General features: G+C 48.4%; 1 protein-coding gene across 6 annotated transcripts in view; it reads left to right on the top strand.

Annotated features, from left to right (window-relative positions):
- ccar1 (cell division cycle and apoptosis regulator 1) overlaps positions 1–25,706 on the top strand; it is a 409,621-nt gene that overhangs the window by 325,059 nt on the left and 58,856 nt on the right. For all 6 annotated transcript variants that reach the window (XM_072478734.1, XM_072478736.1, XM_072478731.1 and 3 more), the window contains one exon: positions 21,039–21,127. In XM_072478734.1, the coding sequence (XP_072334835.1) occupies positions 21,039–21,127 (89 nt within the window). The remainder of the gene's footprint in view (positions 1–21,038; positions 21,128–25,706) is intronic.

Here is a 25,706-nt window from a genome sequence, read left to right as displayed (position 1 = left end):
TCCGCATTATCTCTGGCATCCCCTCCGCCGGGTCCGCCACATATAACAACAAATCGTCCGCATACAGAGATACCCGGTGTTCTTCTCCTCCCCTGAGTACTCCCCTCCACTTCCTGGAACCCCTCAATGCTATTGCCAGGGGCTCAATCGCCAGTGCAAACAATAATGGGGACAGAGGACATCCCTGCCTCGTCACTCTATGGAGCCGAAAATATTCAGACCCCCGTCCATTTGTGACTACGCTCGCCATCGGGGCCCTATACAGCAGCTGTACCCATCTAATATACCCATCTCCAAAGCCGAATCTCCTCAGCACCTCCCACAAATAATCCCACTCCACTCTATCAAATGCTTTCTCGGCATCCATCGCCACCACTATCTCCGCTTCCCCCTCTGGTGGGAGCATCATCATTACCCCTAGCAGCCTCCGTATATTCGTATTCAGCTGTCTCCCCTTCACAAACCCAGTTTGGTCCTCATGGACCACCCCCGGGACACAATCCTCTATCCTCATTGCCATTACTTTCGCCAGAATCTTAGCGTCCACGTTAGAACATAGAACAATACAGCGCAGTACAGGCCCTTCGGCCCATGATGTTGCACCGAAACAAAAGCCATCTAACCTACACTATACCATTATCATCCATATGTTTATCCAATAAACTTTTAAATGCCCTCAATGTTGGCGAGTTCACTACTGTAGCAGGTAGGGCATTCCACGGCCTCACTACTCTTTGCGTAAAGAACCTACCTCTGACCTCTGTCCTATATCTATTACCCCTCAGTTTAAAGCTATGTCCCTTCGTGCCAGCCATTTCCATCCGCCTATATATATATATATATACCTATAGGACCCGCATTGCAGCGGGTCTTTTTCCTTCTTTAGGAGGAGCGATATCGTTGCCTCTGACATAGTCGGGGGCAGCTGCCCCCTTTCCCTCGCTTCATTAAAGGTTCTCATCAGTAGCGGGGCCAGCAAGTCCACATATTTCCTATAAAATTCAACTGGGAATCCGTCTGGTCCCGGGGCCTTCCCCGCCTGCATGCTCCTAATTCCTTTCACTACTTCCTCCGTTTCAATCTGTGCTCCCAGTCCCACCCTCTCCTGCTCCTCCACCTTAGGAAATTCCAGCTGGTCCAGAAAACACATCATTCTCTCCTTCCCATCCGGGGGCTGAACTTCATGTAATCTTTCATAGAATGCCTTGAACACTCCATTCACTCTCCCCGCTCCATCTCTCCCTCCTCATCTCTCACTCCCCCTATCTCCCTCGCTGCTCCCCTTTTCCTCAGTTGGTGGGCCAGCAACCTGCTCGCCTTCTCCTCATATTCGTACTGTACACCCTGTGCCTTCCTCCACTGTGCCTCTGCATTGCCCGTAGTCAGCAAATCAAATTCTACATGTAGCCTTTGCCTTTCCCTGTATAGTCCCTCCTCCGGTGCCTCCGCATATTGCCTGTCCACCCTCAGAAGTTCTTTCAGCAACCGCTCCTGTTCCATTCCGCTCCTGCTTTCCTTTATGTGCCCTGATTGATATCAGCTCCCCTCTAACCACTGCCTTCAGCGCCTCCCAGACCACTCCCATCTGGGCCTCCCCATTATCATTGAGTTCCAAGTACCTTTCAATACACCCCCTCACCCTTAAGCACACCCCCTCGTCCGCCAATAGTCCCATGTCCATTCTCCAGGGTGGACGCTGTTCTTTTTCCTCCCCCATCTCCAAGTCCACCCAATGTGGAGCGTGATCCGAAATAGCTATAGCCGTATACTCTGCCCCCGTCACCTTCGGGATCAGCGCCCTTCCCAAAACAAAAAAGTCTATCCGTGAATAAACTTTGTGGACGTAGGAGAAAAACGAAAACTCCTTACTCCTAGGTCTACTAAATCTCCAGGGGTCTACTCCTCCCATCTGCTCCATAAAGTCCTTAAGCACCCTAGCTGCTGCCAGCCTCCTTCCGGTCCTGGACCTCGATCTGTCCAGCCCTGGTTCCAGCACCGTGTTAAAATCTCCACCCATTACCAGCTTCCCCGCCACTAGGTCCGGGATACGTCCTAGCATGCGCCTCATAAAGTTGGCATCATCCCAGTTCGGGGCATATACGTTCACTAAGACCACCGCCTCCCCCTGTAATTTGTCACTCACCATCACGTATGTGCCCCCACTATCTGCCACTATGGTCTTTGCCTCAAACATTACCCGCTTCCCCACTAGTATAGCCACCCCCCTGTTTTTCGCATCTAGCCCCGAATGAAACACCTGCCCCACCCATCCTTTGCGTAGTCTGACCTGGTCTATCAGTTTCAAATGCTTCTCCTGTAGCATAACCACATCTGCCTTAAGTTTCTTTAGGTGTGCGAGTACCCGTGCCCTCTTTATCGGCCCGTTCAGCCCCCTCATATTCCACGTGATCAGCCGGGTTGGGGGGCTCTTTACCCCCCCCCCCTTGTCGACTAGCCATCCCCTTTTTTTAACCAGCTCCTCACCCGGTTCCCACGTAGCTGTGTGTACCCAGGTGGCGCCCACCCCACCCCATACCAGCTCCCCCTTCTCCCCAGCAGCAGCAACCCAGTTAACCCCCCCGCTAGAACCCCCACTAGCGTAATTGCACCCCCATGTTGCTCCCAGAAGTCAGCAAACTCTGGCCGACCTCGGCTTCCCCCGTGACCTCGGCTCGCACTGTGCGACGCCCCCTCCTTCCTGCTTCCCTGTTCCCGCCATAATTATCATAGCGCGGGAACAAAGCCCGCGCTTCCCTTTTGGCCCCGCCCCCAATGGCCGACGCCCCCAGCTCCTCCACCTCCCTCCCTCCCTCCCCCAGAACAAGGGGAAGAGAGAAAAGTTACCGGGTCGCAGGATTAACAACTTAAAAATCATCTCTCCTCTTCCCCCCTTTTTCCCCCCTCTTCGCCCCCCATATTCGGCCCACCACTTTGTCTCAAACGTTCTTTTTTTTTTAATATAACCCACTTATTCCAATTTCTCTTTGGCAATAAATGTCCATACCTCATCCGCCGTTTCAAAGTAGTGGTGTTTCCCTTGATGTGTGACCCACAGTCTTGCCGGCTGCAGCATTCCAAATTTGACCTTCCTTTTATAAAGCACCGCCTTGGCCCGATTGAAGCTCGCCCTCCTTCTCGCCACCTCCGCACTCCAATCCTGATATACGCGGATCACCGCGTTCGGGAGAACCTGCTCCGAGTTTTCTTTGCCCATCTGAGGACCATCTCGGAGAAATCTCACCACTATGGCTCGGGGAATTTCTCCAGCCCTCGGTCTTCGCGCCATAACTCGATAGGCTCCCTCCACCTCCAACGGACCCGTCGGGGCCTCCGATCCCATTAACGAGTGCAGCATCGTGCTCACATATGCCCCGACGTCCGCCCCCTCTGCACCCTCGGGAAGACCAAGAATCCTTAAATTCTTCCTCCTCGCATCATTCTCCAGCACCTCCAGCCTTTCCACACACCTTTTATGGTGTGCCTCGTGCATCTCCGTCTTCACCACCAGGCCCTGTATATCGTCCTCGTTCTCGGCAGCCTTTGCCTTCACGACCCGAAGCTCCTGCTCCTGGGTCTTTTGCTCATCCTTTAGCCCTTCAATCGCCTGTAATATCGGGGCCAACAGCTCCTTCTTCATCTCCTTTTTAAGTTCTTCCACGCAGCGCTTCAAGAACTCGTGTTATTCAGGGCCCCATATTAAACTGCCACCTTCCGACGCCATCTTGGTTTTTGCTTGCCTTCCTTGCCGCTGCTCTAAAGGATCCACCGCAATCCGGCCACTTTCCTCTCCTTTTTCCATCCGTGTCCAGGGGGGATTCCCTTCTGGTTTACCGCACAGTGCTTTTAGCCGTTAAAATTGCCGTTGGGGCGCTTATTAAGAGCCCAAAAGTCCGTTCCACCGGGATCTGCCGAAACGTGCGACTTAGCTGGTCATCGCCGCACCCGGAAGTCCATGTTCCTTCTATTAATTGACGCCCAGTCTAAATGACTAGAGGTGCATAAGATGCAGGGGACAACGTCCTGCGCAACAATTGAAAAGATGCGTTTGTCGTTTAGTACGCATGGCCTCCCCGAGGTACTGGTCACAGATAACGGCACTCCATTCACGAGTGAGGAGTTTGCGAGGTTCACTAAGATGAACGGCATACGCCATATCCGCACTGCCCCTTACCACCCGGCTTCAAATGGGTTGGCAGAGTGCAGACATTCAAAAGAGGCCTAAAGAATTAGTCTTCCGGATCAATGGACACGAGAGTGGCTTGCTTTTTGTTTACGCATAGGACCACCCCCCATGCGGTGACTGGGGTAGCTCCTGCAGAACTCCTAATGGGCCGGAGACTTCACACCCGCCTTAGTATCGTTTTCCAGGACATTGGCGCAAAAGTACGCCGCACACAAGAACGGCAGGAATAGGGATTTTCTCGGCATCAGCCGATTCGGCAGTTTGCGCCCGGTGATCCAGTGTTCGTTCGGAATTTTGCAGGTGGTGCCCAGTGGGTTCCTGGTGTAATCTTTTGCCAAACGGGCCCTATATCTTACCAGGTGCAAGCCCAGGGTCATCTCCAGCGCATGTAGACCACGTTCGGTCCAGAAGACTATCCCCTCAAAAGATTCCCCGCCCCCGGAGCTCATTTCTACAGCCGCAGAGACAAGGGATGGTAGTCCTCACAATCTTCCACTGGTGCCTCACTCGAAGCCTGCGCAGGTCGTTACAGAACCGAATGGAGATAGAGACGCTGACATGACGGAGGCAGCAGACTCTGACTCCGAGATGGAGACACAGGATGCATCAGAGTGGGAATCCTCGTGTCCACGGGCCGTGGATGTACAACCGTTGCGCCGTTCATCACGGAAGCGCCGGTCCCCGTCTCGTTACACGCCGCCTGATCCAGCGCCGCGTCCGGCCTGCGGCAAAACTAGTCCGACGCCCTCCTTCGCCAGGGTCTTCGGTGGATTCCTTGGACTTTGGGGGGGGGGGGAGGGATGTTATAACCTGCCTACTTACCATTGGCTGGGGACTAATGACAATCCCACAATCCTGTGGGAGTATGAGCTTCCCCAATGAGGGGGTGGAGAAACCATTAGTAAACTCCTAGTATAAATAAAGCTGGCCAGTTTAGGAACCAGCAGGAAGGAGTGTGCAGCAAGGGAAGTTGCTGCATATATATATATATATATATATGTTGTAAATAAATGTTATTACTTTGTATCCTTAAAACTCGTGCTGGATTCTTCGTGGCCCTCACAAAAAAGGTGTATCCCGGCAACCTAGGGAACTCCCTCCAGACCATTCGCGCAAAGTCCCTAACCTGCAGATACCTGAACTCACTCCCCCTCGGCAGCTCTACCCTCTCCCTTAGCTCCTCCAGACTGGCGAACCCTTCCTCCAAATACAGATCCCTCACCTTGACCAGCCCCACTTCCCTCCACCTCCTGTATACACTATCCACCCCCCGGCTCAAACCCATGATTCTAGCATGGCGGCATTAACACCAACTCCTTTCCACCCTAAAATGTCTCCTCAACTGATTGCATATCTTCAGCGTGGACTGCACCACCGGCCATCTGACGATGCCATCACCATAGCCCTCAAAGCTAGACCCCTTACAAGATTTCTCCTACATCCTAACTCACTCTACCCCTTCTCCTTCCCACCACCGCCGCCCAATAATAATGAAGCAAGTTCTGCAATGCCAACCCCCCCCTGCTGCCTCTGCCTCTGTAGCACCCAATCTTCCCTCTATCCCCTTATTATCCCCCACCACTCCGCCAACCCCCTCAGAGCCATTGCCAACGGCTCTATGGCCAGCACAAACCGCAACGGCGTCAGCAGGCATCCCTGCCTCGTACCCCTGTGTAAGTCAAAGTTCATATCATTTGTCCCACATACATAAACCGCACCCGTGCCACAAATCTCGGCCCAAACGTTCCCAAAACCATGAACAAGTACCGAACTCCACCCGATCAAATGCCTTCTCAGTGCCCATTGACACCACCGCCCCGGTACCAGAGCCCCTGATGGATTAATCACATTCAACAGCCGTCCTTCCATTACTCGTGAGCTGCCCGCCCTTCACTAAGCCTGTTTGATCTTTGATCTTCTGCAACCACCCCCCGGGACACAATTCTCATCCACCCCGCCAACAACTTAGCCAATACTTCCGTGTTCAATAGTGATATGGGCCGATACGACCCACATTCCACCGGGTCCTTCCCCTTTTTCGGGATTAGTGTGATTACTGCCGACATCATCGTCTCCGGCAACTCCCCCTTCTCCAGTGCTTCATTGAACAGATGTGGTGCCAGGTCCAACGCAAATTCCTTATACAATTCTGACGGATACCCATCCGGCCCTGGGGCCTTCCCCAACTTCATACCCTTGATACTATCTAGCATCTCCCTCAGACCCAACGCCTGCCTCTTTGCTTCCTCCACCTGGGGAAATTCCAGCTCGTCCAGAAACCACCCCATGTCCTCCTACATCCACCTCGTAAAGTCCCTGGACAGTAGTCCCTAAACGCCTCGTTTATCTTCCCTGGCTCCGAGACCACATTCCCAGCCCGAGTTCGTTGTCTTCAATATTTCATGGATATGGCCAGCACGTGGCTCGCCTTCTCCCCATACTCATATTGCACCCCTCTTGCCCTACCGCACTCCCCTTTGTCAGTCTGTCAAACTGCTCCTGCAACTTTTTCCTCCTCGCCAGTCCCTTCCCGATGAGCACCCTCGAATGTTCCCTGTCCACCTTCACTATCTCGCTCACTAGACGGTCATGTTCCTCCCTCCTTTCCCTTTCCTCACGAGCATTAAACAAAATAATTTTCCCCGGACCACTGCCTTCAGTGCTTCCCACAAAAATGGCCGCCGACACCTCCCCATTCTGATTGTTAATTGCAGCCTGCACCTTATCACAAAAACCTCCATCCACCAACAACCCCGAGTCAAACCTCTACCCCGACCTCTGCCCTCGTCCCGATCTAACCCGAATCTCCAGCCAGTGGGGCGCATGGTTCGAGATAACTATCCCCGCATACTCTGCCCCCTCCACCCCAACCAAAATCTCCCGACTCACTACCATGTAATCAACCCTTGAATACACCTTATAGACGTGTGATAAGAAGGAATATTCCCTTCCTCCTGGGTTCTGAAAGCGCCATGGATCCACCATCCCCATCCTCTCCATGAACCCCCCCAGCAGGGTCCCTCCCTTGCCATTCGTACCCTACCCATCGACCTGGGGCTCGACCTATCCACCCTCGGCTCTCGGACACAGTTAAAATCTTCTCCCATGGTCAACTGGTGCATGGCCAAATCCGGGATCGCTGCCAGCAACCCCCTCATAAAATTACATCATCCCAATTTGGGGCATACACATTTACCAACACTACCGGTGCCCCTTCCAATACCCCACCCTCAATCGCATATCTCCCACCCGGATCCCTCACCTCCGTCGCACTCGCACATCTCATTTTTTTGCTCATTAAAATCGCCACGCCCCTCGGTTTCGAATCAAACCCGAGAGGAAAACCTGCCCGACCTACCACTTCCTTAACCTAACCTGGTCCTTCACACAGGGGAGCTTCTCCTGCAGAAAGACCACCCCAGCTTTCAAGCTCCTGAGTTGTGCAAACACCCGCGGCCTTTTAGCCAGCCCATTCAGTCCCCGAACATTCCACGTTACCAGCCTTACCGGAGGCTCACGCCTCCAGTCCCCTCTACCGTTCGGCATCTTCCCCACTTAACTCCCGCCCCCTTAATTCCACCCTATTCCTAGCCCATCCCAGATGATTCCTTTCTCCGTCTGTTCTATGTTCCGTTCATCAGCATCACCAACTAACATGGCAGCCCCTGCCCAAAGGCACCTCCCAATGACCTCCCCTTATCTCTTCTCTCCTTCCTCCCCCCCCCCCCCTCCTCCCCCCCCCCCCCCCCCCCCAAAGCCTTGACAAAGAGTCATCGGACTCAAAACGTTAGCTCTTTTCTCTCCCTACACATGCTGCCAGACTTGCTGAGATTTTGCAGCATTTTCTCGTTTCTTCTCAAGGTATTCTCCTACTCCATCACCTTTACACTCAACATTTAACCGAGGTCACCTAGAAGCTCCGCCTCCAGAGCCACCACATGATCACTGTGATCCGAGATCATAGAACATTACAGCGCAGTACAGGCCCTTCGGCCCTCGATGTTGCGCCTACCTGTGGAACCACTCTAAAGCCCATCTACACTATTCCCTTATCGTCCATATGTCTATCCAATGACCATTTGAATGCCCTTCGTGTTGGCGAGTCCACTACTGTTGCAGGCAGGGCATTTGACGACCTTGCTACTCTCTGAGTAAAGAACCTACCTCTGACATCTGCCCTATACCTATCTCCCCTCAATTTAAAGCTATGTCCCCTCGTGCTAGACATCACCATCCGAGGAAAAAGGCTCTCACTGTCCACCCTATCTATTCCTCTGATCATCTTGTATGCCTCAATTAAGTCACCTCTTAACCTTCTTCTCTCTAACGAAAACAGCCTCAGGTCCCTCAGCCTTCCCTCATAAGATCTTCCCTCCATACTAGGCAACATTCTGGTAAATCTCCTCTGCACCCTTTCCAATGCTTCCACATCCTTCCTATAATGCGGCGACCAGAATTGCACGCAATATTCCAAATGCGGCCACACCAGAATTTTGTACAGCTGCAACATGACCTCATAGCTCCGAAACTCAATCCCTCTACCAATAAAAGCTAACACACCGTGCGCCTTCTTAACGACCTTCTCAACCTGGGTGACAACTTTCAGGGATCTATGTACATGGACACCGAGATCTCTCTGCTCATCCACACTACCAAGAATCTTACCATTAGCCCAGTACTCTGTCTTCCTGTTATTCCTTACAAAATGAATCACCTCACACTTCTCTGCATTAAACTCCATTTGTCACCTCTCAACCCAGTGCTGCAGCTTGTCTATGTCACTCTGTAACTTGTAACATTCTTCCGCACTGTCCACAACTCTACCGACTTTAGTGTCATCTGCAAATTTACTCACCCATCTTTCTACCCCTCCTCCAGGTCATTTATAAAAATGACAAACAGTAGTGGCCCCAAAACAGATCCTTGTGGTACACCACTAGAACTGGACTCCAGTCTGAACATTTCCCACCAACCACCACCCTTTGTCTTCTTCCAGCTAGCCAATTTCTGATCCAAACTGCTAAATCACCCTGAATCCCATGCCTCTGTATTTTCTGCAGTAGCCTACCGTGGGGAACCTTACCAAACGCTTTACTGAAATCCATATACACCACATCAACTGCTTTACCCTCATCCACCTGTTTGGTCACCTTCTCAAAGAACTCAATAAGGTTTGTGAGGCACGACCTACCCTTCACAAAACCGTGTTGACTATCTCTAATCAAATTATTCCTTTCCAGATGATTATACATCCTATCTCTTATAAACCTTTCCAAGACTTTGCCTACAACAGAAGTAAGGCTCACTGGTCTATAGTTACCGGGATTGCCTCTACTCCCCTTCTTGAACAAGGGGATAACATTTGCTATCCTCCAGTCTTCTGGCACTATTCCTGTAGACAAAGATGACTTAAAGATCAAAGCTCAGCAATCTCCTCCCTAGCTTCCCAGAGAATCCTAGGATAAATCCCATCTGGCCCAGGGGACTTGTCTATTTTCACACTTTCCAGAATTGCTAACACTTCCTCCTTATGAACCTGAAGCCCTTCTAGTCTAGTAGCCTGAATCTCAGTATTCTCCTCGACAACATTGTCTATTTCCTGTGTGAATACTGACGAAACATATTCATTTAGCACCTCTCCTATCTCCTCGGACTCCACAAACAACTTGCCACTACTGTCCTTGCCTGGCCCTACTCTTACCCAAGTCATTCTTTTATTCCTGACATATCTATAGAAAGCTTTAGGGTTATCCTTGATCCTACCTGCCAAAGACTTCTCATGTTCCCTCCTGGCTCTTCTTAGCTCTCTCTTTAGGTCCTTCCTAGCTAATTTGTAACTCTCGAGCGCCCTAACTGAACCTTCATGTCTCATCTTTACATAAGCCGCCTCCTTCCTCTTGACAAGTGTTTTGACTGCTTTATAAACCACGGTTCCCTCGCTCGACCACTTCCTCCCTGCCTGACAGGTACATACTTATCAAGGACACGCAGTAGCTGTTCCTTGAACAAGCTCCACATTTCCATTGTGCCCATCCCCTGCAGTTTTCCTCTCCATCCGATGCATCCTAAGTCTTGCCTCATCGCATCATAATTGCCTTTCCCCCAGATATGTACATAGATCCCTGAAAGTTGCCACCCAGGTTGATAGGGTTGTGAAGAAGGCCTATGGAGTGTTGGCCTTTATTGGTAGAGGGATTGAGTTCTGGAGTCGGGAGGTCATGTTGCAGCTGTACAAAATTCTGGTGCGGCCGCATTTGGAATATTGCGTACAGTTCTGGTCACCGCATTATAGGAAGGACGTGGAGGCTTTAGAGCGGGTGCAGAGGAGATTTACCAGGATGTTGCCTGGTATGGAGGGAAAATCTTTTGAGGAAAGGCTGATGGACTTGAGGTTGTTCTCGTTGGAGAGAAGAAGGTTAAGAGGAGACTTAATAGAGGCATACAAAATGATCAGGGGGTTGGATAGGGTGGGCAGTGAGAGCCTTCTCCCGCGGATGGAAATGGCTGGCACGAGGGGACATAGCTTTAAACTGAGGGGTAGTAGATATAGGACAGAGGTCAGAGGTAGGTTCTTTACGCAAAGAGTAGTGAGGCCGTGGAATGCCCTACCTGCTACAGTAGTGAACTCGCCAACATTGAGGGCATTTAAAAGTTTATTGGATAAACATATGGATGATAATGGCATAGTGTAGGTTAGATAGCTTTTGTTTCGGTGCAACATCGTGGGCCGAAGTGCCTGTATTGTTCTATGTTCTATATAACTCTTGCCCTGCGGTATATACCTATCCCTTTCCATCACTAAAGTAAACTTAATCGAATTGTGGTCACTATCACCAAAGTGCTCACCTACCTCCAAATCTAACACCTGTCCTGGTTCATTACCCAGTACCCATCACTCCTTCGGTCTCCCAAATCTGCAACCCCTGCACCTTCAAACACATCTCCACCCATTCCAGCGAACAGAGGGAAGTAGATCCTTGGAAAATAAGTGACAGGTTTAGATAAAGGATCTGGATCGGCGCAGGCTGGGAGGGCCGAATTGCCTGTTCCTGTGCTGTAATTTTCTTTGTTCTTTGTTCTAACTCTTCAGGGGTGCCACCGCTTCTTCGATGGCAGGGAAGCAGACATACCACTCCCGGGGGAAACTATTCCTGCAACTTTCATGCCTTTCCATCAAAATTCCACCCAGTATCGCGTAAAAAGAGCTCTTTTTTTTTTTGTGCCTTCAAGCAGGAGCTGCCCTGTGTGTGACCACTCACACCATGGCCACCACCGGAGGTGCACACCTCACACAGTTGACCAGCAGGGCTTCCAGTTTGTTATTGGTTTCTGCATCAGTATTTCCTGGACATTACTTGAATCCTCCAAAGCCTCTTCCTACCCTGTTTCTGAAAGCACCTTTCATCCCTACAGGTCTGGGCTGCACAGTACCATTGGCAGAACCTTAAGTCACCTGGGTCCTTCAAACTCTGTCCCAAACCCCCACTTTTATTCTTTGTTGCCTTTAAGGCCTCTTAAGACCCATCTTTTCAACCAAGATTTATGTCAATTCTTGCATTTCACCCTGGCTCTCACTTTTTCCTTTATTTTTGTTCTGTCAAGCTCCGAAGGACATTTTCTGATGTAAAATGAAACATGTTGAGGGAAAGCTAATGATAACACTATTAGGCAGGAACTGAAGAATCTAGATTGGGGGTAAATCAACCTTTGGATACAGGGCAGGCATTCAAATGTCAATTGATAGGAATTCATGTTCCGAGGATGAAGGATAAATATGGCAACATTTGGGAACATTGGATAACAAGGTATTTTGTCTGCCTAGTCAAAAAGAAAAAGGAAGTATTTGTATGGGCTAGAAGGTTTGCACTGAGTGCTGAATTTGGTGCATTTGAGTGCTATAGTGAGAGTTTGGTGACTGAGGGAGTGCTGAATTTGGTGCATTTGAGTGCTATAGTGAGAGTTTGGTGACTGAGGGAGTTAGGTGAGGAGGGAGTAAGGTTTCCTTTCATTTTGTTATCTACATTTCCGCAAAGAGTGAGAAGAGAGCCAGGAGTTTACAGAGAGTGCAGCTGACTGGGAGCAGAGTCGGAGGGCGGAGATCCAGTTGGTCCACAGGGCAGCTATATTCTGTAAGGTAAGAAGGGATGGAGGCTAGGCCAGTTGCATGCTCCTCCTGTAGGATGTGGGTCGTGAGGGATACCACCGGTGTCTTCGTTGACTATACCTGCGGGAAGTGCACCCAACTCCAGCTCCTCAAAGACTGTCTTAGGGAACTGGAGCTGAAGCTGGATGAACTTCGGATCATCTGGGAGGCAGAGGGGTGATAGAGAAGAGTTACAGGGAGGTAACCACACCCATGATACAGGACAAGAATAGATGGGTTACAGTCAGGGGGAAAAAAACAAACCGGCAGACTGTGCAGGGATCCCTCGTGGCCGTTCCCCTTCAAAACAAGTATACCGTTTTGGATGCTGTTGGGGGGGATGACCTACCGGGGTATGGCCCTAGCGGCCAGGTCTCTGGCACTGAGTCTGGCTCTGGGGCGCAGAAGGGAAGGGGGGAGAATAGAAAAGCAATAGTTGTAGGAGATTCAATGGTTAGGGGAATAGATAGGAGATTCTGTGGTCGCGAGCGAGACTCCCGGAAGGTATGTTGCCTCCCGGGTGCCAGGGCCAGGGATGTCTCGGATCGTGTCTTCAGGATCCTTAACGGGGAGGGGGAGCAGCCAGAAGTCGTGGTGCACATTGGTACCAACGACGTAGGTAGGAAAAGGGGTGTGGAGATAATAAACGAGTTTAGGGAGTTAGGCTGGAAGTTAAAAGCCAGGACAGACAGAGTTGTCATCTCTGGTTTGTTGCCGGTGCCACGTGATAGCGAGGCTAGGAATAGGGAGAGAGTGCAGCTGAACACGTGGCTGCAGGAATGGTGTAGGAGGGAGGGCTTCAGGTATTTGGATAATTGGAGCACATTCTGGGGAAGGTGGGACCTGTACAAGCAGGACGGGTTGCATCTGAACCAGAGGGGCACCAATATCCTGGGAGGGAGGTTTTCTAGTACTCTTCGGGAGGGTTTAAACTAATTTGGCAGGGGAATGGGAACCGGATTTGTAGTCCAGCAACTAAGGTAGCCGATGTTCAGGACGCCAAAGCGTGTAATGAGGCAGTGGGGAAGGGAACATTGACAAAGGAGAGTTCTTGCAGGCACGGAGATGGGTTGAAGTGTGTATACTTCAACACAAGAAGCATCAGGAATAAGGTGGGTGAACTTAAGGCATGGATCGGTACTTGGGACTACGATGTGGTGGCCATCAGGGAAACTTGGATAGAAGAAGGGCAGAAATGGTTGTTGGAGGTCCCTGGTTATAGATGTTTCAATAAGATTAGAGAGGGTGGTAAAAGAGGTGGGGGGTGGCATTGTTAAGTAGAGATAGTATAACAGCTGCAGAAAGGCAGTTCGAGGAGTATCAGCCTACTGAGGTAATATGGGTTGAAGTCAGAAATAGGAAAGGAGCGGTCACCTTGTTAGAGTTTTCTATAGGCCCCCCAATAGTAGCAGAGATGTGGAGGAACAGATTGGGAAACAGATTTTGGAAAGGTGCAGAAGTCAGAGGGTAGTAGTCATGGGCGACTTTAACTTCCCAAATATTGAGTGGAAACTCTTTAGATCAAATAGTTTGGATGGGGTGGTGTTTGTGCAGTGTGTCCAGGAAGCTTTTCTAACACAGTATGTAGATTGTCCGACCAGAGGAGGGGCAATATTGGATTTAGTACTTGGTAATGAACCAGGGCAAGTGATAGATTTGTTAGTGGGGGAGCATTTTGGAGATAGTGACCACAATTCTGTGACTTTCACTTTTGTAATGGAGAGGGATAGGTGCGTGCAACAGGGCAAGTTTTACAATTGGGGGAAGGGTAAATACGATGTTGTCAGACCAGAATTGAAGTGCATAAGGTGGGAACATAGGCTGTCAGGGAAGGACACAAGTGAAATGTGGAACTTGTTCAAGGAACTGGTACTACGTGTCCTTGATATGTATGTCCCTGTCAGGCAGGGAAGAGATGTCGAGTGAGGGAACCATGGTTGACAAGAGTGGTTGAATGTCTTGTTAAGAGGAAAAAGGAGACTTATGTAAGGCTGAGGAAACAAGGTTCAGACAGGGCGTTGGAGGGATACAAGATAGCCAGAAGGGAACTGAAGAAAGGGATTAGGAGGGCTAAGAGAGGACATGAACAATCTTTGGCGGGTAGGATCAAGGAAAACCCCATGGCCGTTTACACATATGTGAGAAATATGAGAATGACTAGAGCGAGGGTAGGTCCGATCAAGGACAGTAGCGGGAGATTGTGTATTGAGTCTGAAGAGATAGGAGAGGTCTTGAACGAGTACTTTTCTTCTGTATTTACAAATGAGAGGGGCCATATTGTTGGAGAGGACAGTGTGAAACAGACTGTTAAGTTCGAGGAAATACTTATTAGGAAGGAAGCTGTGTTGGGCATTTTGAAAAACTTGAGGATAGACAAGTACCCCGGGCCTGACGGGATATATCCAAGGATTCTATGGGAAGCAAGAGATGAAATTGCAGAGCCGTTGGCAATGATCTTTTCGTCCTCACTGTCAACATGGGTGGTACCAGGGGATTGGAGAGTTGTGAATGTCGTGCCCCTGTTCAAAAAAGGGACGAGGGATAACCCTGGGAATTACAGGCCAGTTAGTCTTACTTCGGTGGTAGGCAAAGTCATGGAAAGGGTACTGAAGGATAGGATTTCTGAGCATCTGGAAAGACACTGCTTGATTAGGGATAGTCAGCACGGATTTGTGAGGGGTAGGTCTTGCCTTACAAGTCTTATTGAATTCTTTTGAGGAGGTGACCAAGCATGTGAATGAAGGTAAAGCAGTGGATGTAGTGTACATGGATTTTAGTTAGGCATTTGATAAGGTTCCCCATGGTAGGCTTCTGCAGAAAGTAAGGAGGCATGGGATAGTGGGAAATTTTGACAGTTGGATAACGAACTGGCTGACCGATAGAAGTCAGAGAGTGGTGGTGGATGGCAAATATTCAGCCTGGATCCCAGTTACCAGTGGCGTACCGCAGGGATCAGTTCTGGGTCCTCTGCTGTTTGTGATTTTCATTAATGACTTGGATGAGGGAGTTGAAGTGTGGGTCAGTAAATTTGCAGACGATACGAAGATTGGTGGAGTTGTGGATAGTGAGGAGGGCTGTTGTCGGCTGCAAAGAGACATAGATAGGATGCAGAGCTGGGCTGAGAAGTGGCAGATGGAGTTTAACCCTGAAAAGTGTGAGGTTGTCCATTTTGGAAGGACAAATATGAATGCGGAATACAGGGTTAACGGTAGAGTTCTTGGCAATGTGGAGGAGCAGAGAGATCTTGGGGTCTATGTTCATACATCTTTGAAAGTTGCCACTCAAGTAGATAGATAGTCAACATCTTTTCCCAAAGGTAGGGGAGTCTAAAACTAGAGGGCATAGGTTTACGGTGAGAGGGGAGAGATTCAGAAGGGCCCAGAGAAGCAATTTCTTCACTCAGAGGGTAGTGAGTGTCTGGAATGTGCTGCCAGAGGTAGTAGTAGAGGTGGGTACAATTGTGTCTTTTAAAAAGCATTTAGATAGTTACATGGGTAAGATGGGTATAGAGGGTTATGGGCGAAGTGTGGGCAACTAGGACTAGCTTAATGGTAAAAACTGGGCGGCATGGACTGGTTGGGCCGAAGGGCCTGTTTCCATGCTGTAAACTTCTATGATTCTATGATAGAGCTGTGAAGAAGGCCTATGGTGTGCTAGCGTTCATTAACAGAGGGATTGAATTTAAGAGCCGTGAGATGATGATGCAGCTGTACAAAACTTTGGTACGGCCACATTTGGAGTACTGTGTACAGTTCTGGTCCCCTCATTTTAGGAAGGAGGTGGAAAATTTGGAAAATTTGCAAAGGAATTTTACCAGGATGTTGCCTGGAATGGAGAGTAGGTCTTACGAGGAAAGGTTGAGGGTGCTAGGCCTTTTCTCATTAGAACGGAGAAGGATGAGGGGCGACTTGTTAGAGGTTTCTAAGAGGATCAGTGGAATAGATAGAGTAGACAGAGACTTTTTCCCCAGGTGGAACAAACCATTACAAGGGGATATAAATTTAAGGTGAATGGTGGAAGATATAGGGGGGATGTCAGAGGTAGGTTCTTTACCCAGAGAGTAGTGGAGGCATGGAATGCACTGCCTATGGAAGTAGTTGAGTCGGAACCAAAAGAACATTAGGGACCTTCAAGCAGCTATTGGATAGGTACATGGATTACGGTAAAATGATATAGTGTAGATTTATTTGTTCTTAAGGGCAGCACGGTAGCATTGTGGATAGCACAATTGCTTCACAGCTCCAGGGTCCCAGGTTCGATTCCGGCTTGGGTCACTGTTTGTACGGAGTCTGCACTTCCTCCCCGTGGGTTTCCTCCCACAGTCCAAAGATGTGCAGGTTAGGTGGATTGGCCATGATGAATTGCCCTTAGTGTCCAAAATTGCCCTTAGTGTTGGGTGGGGTTACTGGGTTATGGGGATCAGGTGGAGGTGTTGACTTTGGGTAGGGTGCTCTTTCCAAGAGCCGGTGCAGACTCAATGGGCCGAATGGCTTCCTTCTGCACTGTAAATTCAATGATAATCTATGATTCTGGTCACCGCATTATAGGAAGGACGTGGATGCTTTGGAGCGGGTGCAGAGGAGATTTACCAGGATGTTGCCTGGTATGGAGGGAAAATCTTATGAGGAAAGGCTGATGGACTTGAGGTTGTTTTCGTTGGAGAGAAGAAGGTTAAGAGGAGACTTAATAGAGACATACAAAATGATCAGGGGGTTAGATAGGGTGGACAGTGAGAGCCTTCTCCCGCGGATGGAAATGGCTGGCACGAGGAGACATAGCTTTAAACTGAGGGGTAGTAGATATAGGACAGAGGTCAGAGGTAGGTTCTTTACGCAAAGAGTAGTGAGGCCGTGGAATGCCCTACCTGCTACAGTAGTGAACTCGCCAACATTGGGGGCATTTAAAAGTTTTTTGGATAAACCTATGGATGATAATGGCATAGTGTAGGTTAGATGGCTTTTGTTTTGGTGCAACATCGTGGGCCGAAGGGCCTGTACTGCGCTGTATCGTTCTATGTTCTATTAATCTAGGACAAAGGTTCGGCACAACTTCATGGGCCGAAGGGCCTGTTCTGTGCTGTATTTTTCTATGTTCTATGTTAAGGCTGGGAACCGATGAAGCCCGTGAGGAATGTAAGGTAAGTAGGAAGGAACTTAAGGAGTCAGAAGCTCTAAAAGAGGTCATGAAAAGTAATTGGCAAAGAGGATTAAGGAAAATCCCAAGGCTTTTTATACATATCTGGCTACCAGGGAAAGGTTGACCCACTCGGGGACAAGGGAGGGAATTTATGCATGGAGCCAGAGGAAATGGGAGAGGTACTAAATGAGTACTTTGCATCAGTGTTCACCAAAGAGAAGGACTTCTCTTTGGATGATGAGTCTGGGAAAGGGTGTTTAGATAGTCTGGGTCACATTCAGATCAAAACGCAGGAGGTATTGGGCATCTTGAAAATTATTAATGTAGATGAGTCCCCAGGGCTGATTGGATCCACCTAAGAATACTGAGGGGGGGGAAGAGAGAAAATTGCTGGGACCTTGAGTGAATCTTTGTATCCATAATGGCTACAGGTGAGGTCCCAGAGTACTGGAGAATAGCTAATGTTCCTTTGTTTAAGAAGGGTAGGAAAGATAATCCAGGAAATTACAGGCCGATGATGACAGTGGTAGGGAAATTATTGGACAGTATTCTTCGAGACCAGATTTATTCCCATTTGGAAACAAGTAGACGCATTATAGAACATTACAGCGCAGTACAGGCCCTTCGGCCCTCGATGTTGCGCCGACCTGTGAAACCACTCTAAAGCCCATCTACACTATTCCCTTATTGTCCACATGTCTATCCAATGACCATTTGAATGTCCTTAGTGTTGGCGAGTTCACTACTGTTGCAGGCAGGGCATTCCACGCCCTTACTACTCTCTGAGTAAAGAACCTACCTCTGACATCTGTCTTATATCTATCTCCCCTCAATTTAAAGGTATGTCCCCTCGTGCTAGACATCACCATCCGAGGAAAAAGGCTCTCACTGTCCACCCTATCCAATCCTCTGATCATCTTGTATGCCTCAATTAAGTCACCTCTTAACCTTCTCTCTAACGAAAACAGCCTCAAGTCCCTCAGCCTTTCCTCATAAGATCTTCCTTCCATACCAGGCAACATTCTGGTAAATCTCCTCTGCATTAGAGAGAGGCAGCATCGTTTTGTGAAGTGGAGGTCATGTCTCACTAATTTGATTGAGTTTTTCAAGGAAGTGATGAAGATGATTGATAAAGGTAGGGCAGTGGATGTTGTCTACATGACTTCAGTAAGGCCTTTGACAAGGTCCCTTGTGGCAACCTGGTACAGAATGTGATGTCGCATGGGATCAGAGGTGAGCTGGCAAGATGGATACAGAGCTGGCTTGGTCATAGAAGACAGAGCATAGCAGTGGAAGGGTGCTTTTCTGAATGGAGGGCTGTGACTTGTGGTGTTCCACGACCTTTGCTGTTTATAGTATACAAAATGATTTGGAGGAAAATGTAACTGGTCTGATAAAAAAGGTTGGTGGAATTGCTGATAGCATTGAGGACTGTCAGAGGATACAGTAGGATATAGATCGGTTAGACATTTGAGCAGAGAGATGGCAGATGGAACTTAATCCGGACAAATCTGAGGTAATGCACTTTGGAAGGTCTAGTGCAGGTGGGAAATATACAGTAAAGGCAGAATCCTGAAGAGTATTGACAGACAGAGAGCTCTGGGTCTACTATAATCATAGAAGCATTGAATTTACAATGCAGAAAGAGGCCATTCGGCCCATTGTGTCAACACCGGCGCCTGAAAGAGCACCTTACCAAAGCCCACACCTCCACCTCATCCCTGTAAAACCCAGCAACCTAACTTTTGGACACTACTGGGCAATTTAGCGTGACCAATCTAACTAACCCGCACATCTTTGGACTGGTAGGAAACTGGAGCACCCAGAGGAAACCCACGCAGACATGGGGAGAACATACAGACTCCGCACAGACAATGACCCAAACCGAGAATCTAACCCTGGCCCCTGGCACTGTGAGGCAACAGTGCTAACCACTGTGCTGCCCTACAGGTCACTGAAAGTGGCAACGCAGGCGGAGAAGGTCGTCAAGAAGGCATACGGCATCCTTACCTTCGTCGGTTGGGGCTTTGAGTATAAAAATTGGCAAGTCATGCTGCAGCTGTTCGGCCATACTTGGAATATAGTGTTCCATTCTGGTCACCATACTACCAGAAGGATGTGGAGGCTTAGGAGGTTTACCAGGACGTTGCCTGATTTGAAGGGCATTAACTATGAAGAGAGGTTAGATAAAACTGTTTGTTCTCACGTGAATGGTGGATGTTGAGAGCAACCTGATAGAAGTTATAAAATTATGAAGGGCATGGATAGTGGATAGACATAAGGGGTGAGATTCTCCGACCCCCCCCCCCCCCCGCCGGGTCGGAGAATCGGCGGGGGCTGGCGTGAATCCCACCCCCGCCGGTTGCCGAATTCTCTGGCACCGGAGATTCGGCGGGGGCGGGAATCGCGCCGCGCCGGTTGGCGCCCCCCCCCCCCCCCCCCGCGATTCTCCGGCTCGGATGGGCCAAAGTCCCGCTGCTAGAATGCCTGTCCCGCCGGCGTGGATTAAACCACCTACCTTACCGGCGGGTCAAGGCGGCGCGGGCGGGCTCCGGGGTCCTGGGGGGGGCGCGGGGGCGATCTGGCCCCGGGGGGTGCCCCCCCCCACGGTGGCCTGGCCCGCGATCGGGGCCCACCAATCCGGGCGGGCGGGCCTGTGCCGTGGGGGCACTCTTTTCCTTCCGCCTTCGCCACGATCTCCACCATGTCAGAGGCGGAAGAGACTCCCTCCACAGCGCATGCACGGGGATGCCGTAAGCGGGCGCTAACGCTCCCGCGCATGCGCCGCCCGGCAATGTCATTTCCACGCCAGCTGGCGGGGCGGAAATCAGTCCGGCGCGGGCCTAGCCCCTCAAGGTTAGGGCTCGGCCCCCCAAGATGCGGAGGATTCCGCACCTTTGGGGCGGCGCGATGCCCGACTGATTTGCGTCGTTTTTGGCACCGGTCGGCGGACATCGCGCCGATACCGGAGAATTTCGCCCAAGCTTTTTCCCAGGGAGGAACAGTCAATTACCCGGGGACAAAGGTTTAAAGTGCGAGGGGCAAAGTTTAGAGGAGATGTGCGAGGGAAGTTTTTTTACACAGGGTAGTGGGTGGCTGGAAATCGCTGCTGGAGGAGGAGGAAGCAGGTACGATAGTGAAATTTAAAGCGTGTCTTGACAAATACATGAATAGGATGTGAATAGTTGAATACCAACCCCAGAAGTGTAGAAGGTTTCAGGTTAGATGGGCAGCATGGTCAGCACAGGCTTGGAGGACCGATGGGCCTGTTCCTGTGCTGCACTTTTCTTTGTTCCTTGTACGTTATTGCTTCTGAACTGCAACCAAATATCTGATTGTAATCTGCAAAGTTCTTTGAGCAAAAACAGCTTTGTCTGATTGACCATCTGATTGATCATCATCTCTTTAATTATAATGTCAGCCTGTCTGCGTTTGCGACAGGTGACCATAAACACAGCACAAACTTAGCTGGGTAATGCATCATGCATTCAATGATATTAAACCCTTGTCAATCTAATCCAATTTTACAGTGAACAACTTCATTTGAGAAATTTTGTGACATTTTGTTCTCAACAGATCAAGATGAGGAAGATAATGACAGAGATCGAAAAGATGACCGAGGTGAAGGGACAAGGAGATCCAGAGAAAACACTTCTAAAGAGAAGGTGCATGCTCAGTTTGTGACTGGTGCTGTCAGCAGGACTTTGATTAACAAAGAACAATACAACACAGGAGAACAGACCCTTCAGCCCTCCAAGCCTCTACCGGTCGTGATACCAATCTTTGCCAAACCCCTCTGCACTTCCTTGTGCCGTTAATGTCTCTGCTTCCACAACCTCCCCTGGCATCTCGTTCCAGGCACTCACCACCCTCTGCGTAAAAAACCTGCCTTATACAACTCCTCCAATCTTTGCCCCACGAACCTTAAACCTGTGCCCCCTGGTGACTATTGCCACCTTCAAAGATCTGTGGACATGCACGCCCAGATCTCTCTGACTTTCTGTTTCCTAAGAGTTTTGCCATTTACGGTATATTTCCCCTCCATGTTAGACTTACCAAAATGCATTACCTCACATTTGTTGGATTAAACTCCATTTGCCTTTTCTATGTCCAAGTCTCCAACCTATCTATGTCCTGCTGTATCTTCTGACAATCCTCAACTCTATCTGCCACTCCACTCCATCATCTACAAACTTATTAATCAGACTGACTACATTTTCCTCCAAATCGTTTATGTACACTACAAACAACAGAGACCCAAGCACAGATCCCTGTGGAATACCACTAGTCACAAACGTCCATTCGGAAAACTACCCTTCTACTGCTATCCTTTGCCTTCTGTGACCGAGTCAGTTCTGTATCCATCTTACCACCTCACCTCTGATCCCGTGTGACTTCACCTTTTGTACCAGTCTGCCACCATGAGGCACCTTGTCAAGGGCTTTACTGAAGTCCATGTAAACAACATCCACCGCTCTCGTCAATCATCTTTGTCACCTCCTCAAAAAAACTCGATCGGGTTAGATGGACTGTTGCATGCATGTTGTCCTTTCTACACGTGGACTAAGAAAAACACCCGTCGGGGCGATTACAGATTTTGGTATATCTGGATTTCCAGAAAGTTTTTGACACCACACAAAAGGTTGCTGTATAAAATAAAGATGCATGGCGTTGAGGGTAAAGTAGTAGCATGGATAGAGGATTGGTTAATTAATAGAAAGCAAAGAGTAGGGATTAATGGGTGTTTCTCTGGTTGGCAATCAGTAGCGAGTGGTCCTCAGTATCCTCAGGGATCAGTGTTAGGCCCACAATTGTTTACAGATGATTTGGAGTTGGGGACCAAGTGCAATGTGTCCAGGTTTGCAGACGACACTAAGATGAATGGTAAAGCCAAAAGTGCAGAGGATACTGGGAGTCTGCAGAGGGATTTGGATAGTTTAAGTGAATGGGCTAGAGTCTGGCAGATGGAATACAATGTTGAAAAATGTGAGGTTATCCATTTTGGTAGGAATAACAGCAAAATGGATTATTATTTAAATGATACAGTATTAAAACATGCTGTTGTGCAGAGGGACCTGTGTGTCCTAGTTCATGAGTCACAAAAAGTTGGTTTGCAGGTGCAACAGGTGATTAAGAAGGCAAATGGAGTTTTATCCTTCATTGCTAGAGGGATAGAGTTTAAGACTAGGAAGGTTATGCTGCAACTGTATAAGGTGTTAGTGAGGCCACACCTGGAGTATTGTGTTCAGTTTTGGTATCCTTACCTGAGAAAGGACGTACTGGCGCTGGAGGGTGTGCAGAGGAGATTCACTCGGTTAATTCCAGAGTTGAGGGGGTTGGATTACACAAGGAGAGGTTGAATAGACTGGGACTGTACTCGTTGGAATTTAGAAGGATGCAGGGGACATTATAGAAACATATAAAATTCTGAAGGGATTAGGTAGAATAGATGCAGGTAGGTTGTTTCGACTGGCAGGTGAAAACAGAACTAGGGGGCATAGCCTCAAAATAAGGGGAAGTAGCTTTAGGACTGAGCTTAGGAGGAACTTCTTCAACCAAAGGGTTGTGAATCTACGGAATTCCCTGCCCAGTGAAGCAGTTGGGGCTCCTTCATTAAATGTTTTCAAGATAAAGATAGATCATTTTTTGAAGAATAAAGGTTAATGGTGTTCGGGCGGGAAAGTGCAGCTGAGTCCACAAAAGATCAGCCATGATCTCATTGATTGGCGGAGCAGGCTCGAAGGGCCCGATCCGATGGCCTACTCCTGCTCCTAGTTCTTATGTTCTTATGAAAGTTGTGTCTGGAAGAGTATTTTGAACTCTTAAAAGCTTGAATGGGTAAATTTGTGCCATTCATGATCATGGTGCTAGGGGAGATAATGGTGAATTGGCAAATGCAGGTGAAGTATAACTGGTTTAAGAGTTGTGTTACAGATGGGGTTGTGAAACAATTGAAACCCCTGCTCCCTTACTGTCTGTGATCAGTGTGATTTTGAAAAGATAGGTGTGCATATTTCTTAATCCCTGAGTCGGAGGACAATTTGAGCAACCAGCTGCAAGCCTTTTGTGCTTTTAAATGAAGAGAATTATTTATTCATGCATTCACCCAGAAAATATAATGCTATATCACTCACCCACTTTCATGCAAAAGAGCTCTGACACACAGATTTGCTCTCTCTCACTCTCGCACACATCCATACTCTCTCTCTCAAGGAAAATATAGTTGAGAGTTGTGTGCTTTTTCTAGATCTAAACAAAGGGTCGGTTCATAATGAAATTGATTGACCCATCTCGGAAAACACTGGCGCACCCCTAAAGAAGACTAGGTTTTTACTGGCGTATAGTTAGGTGATTCAGTAGCTGAATTCGCATACTGAGGACTGTTGCAGGATTCCCTGGAAGGGATAGACTGTCTTCAGCTCATGGAGTTAGTTACCTGTACTCTTGTTGGTAGGAGATCGTTTTTTTGTATTTATGGATTCGAAAAGGAACCAGCTTGGAGATCTTATGAAGTCACAGTCTCCAGTTCTTAAGTTATAGGTGTTGCTACCGTTTCTGTTACGGCAGTTTCTGAAGTTGTTGAGTTGTTTTGCAGACAGCACTTAAAGATTTAAGTAGGCAGACCAACACTGCTGCCTTACTATGTAGTTTCTCTCAGTTCCTTTTTCCAAATATTGTGCTGTGCTTAGGTTGTAAAGTCCCGACTTGTGTTTCTGTTCAGACATGGGGGCCCTGGGGGTTTGGGACATTCACTCTTGTTTTCTGAATTACTTATTCAAGTCAGGAAATATCTTTCTAGATTATTTCAGAAGCTGGGTAGTGACACCTTAAGTCTGATGTGTGTCCTTTTGAGACAGTGGGGCAGTTATTGAACCAACGGACAGGTGACAAGTGACACTTTTTTTCAGCCCGTCCTTGTCGGTTTGAAAAAGATAAGTCTGTTCCATAAAATTCCACACTAAGTACAGTTAGTTTTACAAATTATGAATATGACATGCCTTTCCTGGGCATGACTATATGATTGTACCAGTACATTGAATAATCTCAGTGACAATACAGGCAAAGGATTTGTTACGGACAGGATCAGGAGAGAACTGAAACCCTTGCATCCTTTCCCTTACAGCCTATAATCTCTGTGGTTTTGGAAGTAAAGATGTGCATGTGCCCCCGAACCCTTCTGAGTGCATAGTCAGTTTCACTATCAGCAGCAGGCTTTCATGGGTTGAAAGAGAAGATTATTTATTCATGCATTAATCCCCAAAATTTAAACACGAGGTTTCACACACACACTTGAGGGAAAAAAGTAAAGTTGAAGTGAACAGTGTACTTTTGTGGGTTTTAAACAAAACAATAGTTTATCATCCATGTGTTTGGCTCATTGGAGTAGAGCAGTCATTTTGGTCCCAGTAAAGAAAAGCGTCATCTCCACTCTTGACTTGGAGTTTAGATTAAGTTAAACCGCGAGATCAGAAATTAGGATTGTTGCAGCATTCTCTCAGAGGTCCTGAGGTTAGGCACTTGTGATTTTAATATCAGAATGTCCATTTTCTCTACAGGTAGACTTGGACTTATGAATCAGGCTGGGAGGCATTTGAGATTTTACAACCTTCTGTTCTTGGAGGCAAGAATGATCCTGCCTTTAAATGTTACTGTTCTATAGCTTGTCGGTTTGCCATTTGACTGCCCCAAGTCTTTCTAGACCTTCAGATAATAAGCTAACTATCTCAGGCTAGTGCCAGTCACATGACCAATACTGACATCGTCCTTACAGAATTATTTGAAAGTCAATTGGGAATAGATAGCAACCGCTTGAACTTACTCAGTAACTGATCTCTTCAGCTTTCTTTTTCAGCTTGAAAATTGTCAGCTTGGTGGGGAGCCTGGAGTCCATTAATTCTGAGTTAGGAATAAATTACAAACAATGGCATGTATGAATTCCAAAGAGGTCTGTCACGGTGCCTTTACCACAGATACTCATTCAGGAACTTTCTGGAGACTTGAGACATAAATTGCCGTAAAATAAAATCACTTGACCTTGGTATCCATCTTAAACAGTTTTGGCAGTGTCTTTGTTTTCAATAAAAGACATTCCTGAGCAATTATTCATGACCAGAGTCCATGCTAAAGTTATGAATAGAACATGCCTTCCCTGGGCATGATGGGTTCAATGCAGGACAAAAATAAGCACATTTTCCAGGGTCACTGGGTGGCATGGTAGCACAGTGGTTAGCACTGTTGCTTCAC

The sequence above is a fragment of the Scyliorhinus torazame genome, chromosome 16 (genome assembly GCF_047496885.1).
Source record: "Scyliorhinus torazame isolate Kashiwa2021f chromosome 16, sScyTor2.1, whole genome shotgun sequence".
NCBI classification, from domain to species: Eukaryota; Metazoa; Chordata; class Chondrichthyes; order Carcharhiniformes; family Scyliorhinidae; genus Scyliorhinus; species Scyliorhinus torazame.
This window is presented reverse-complemented; position numbering and strand designations above follow the sequence as displayed.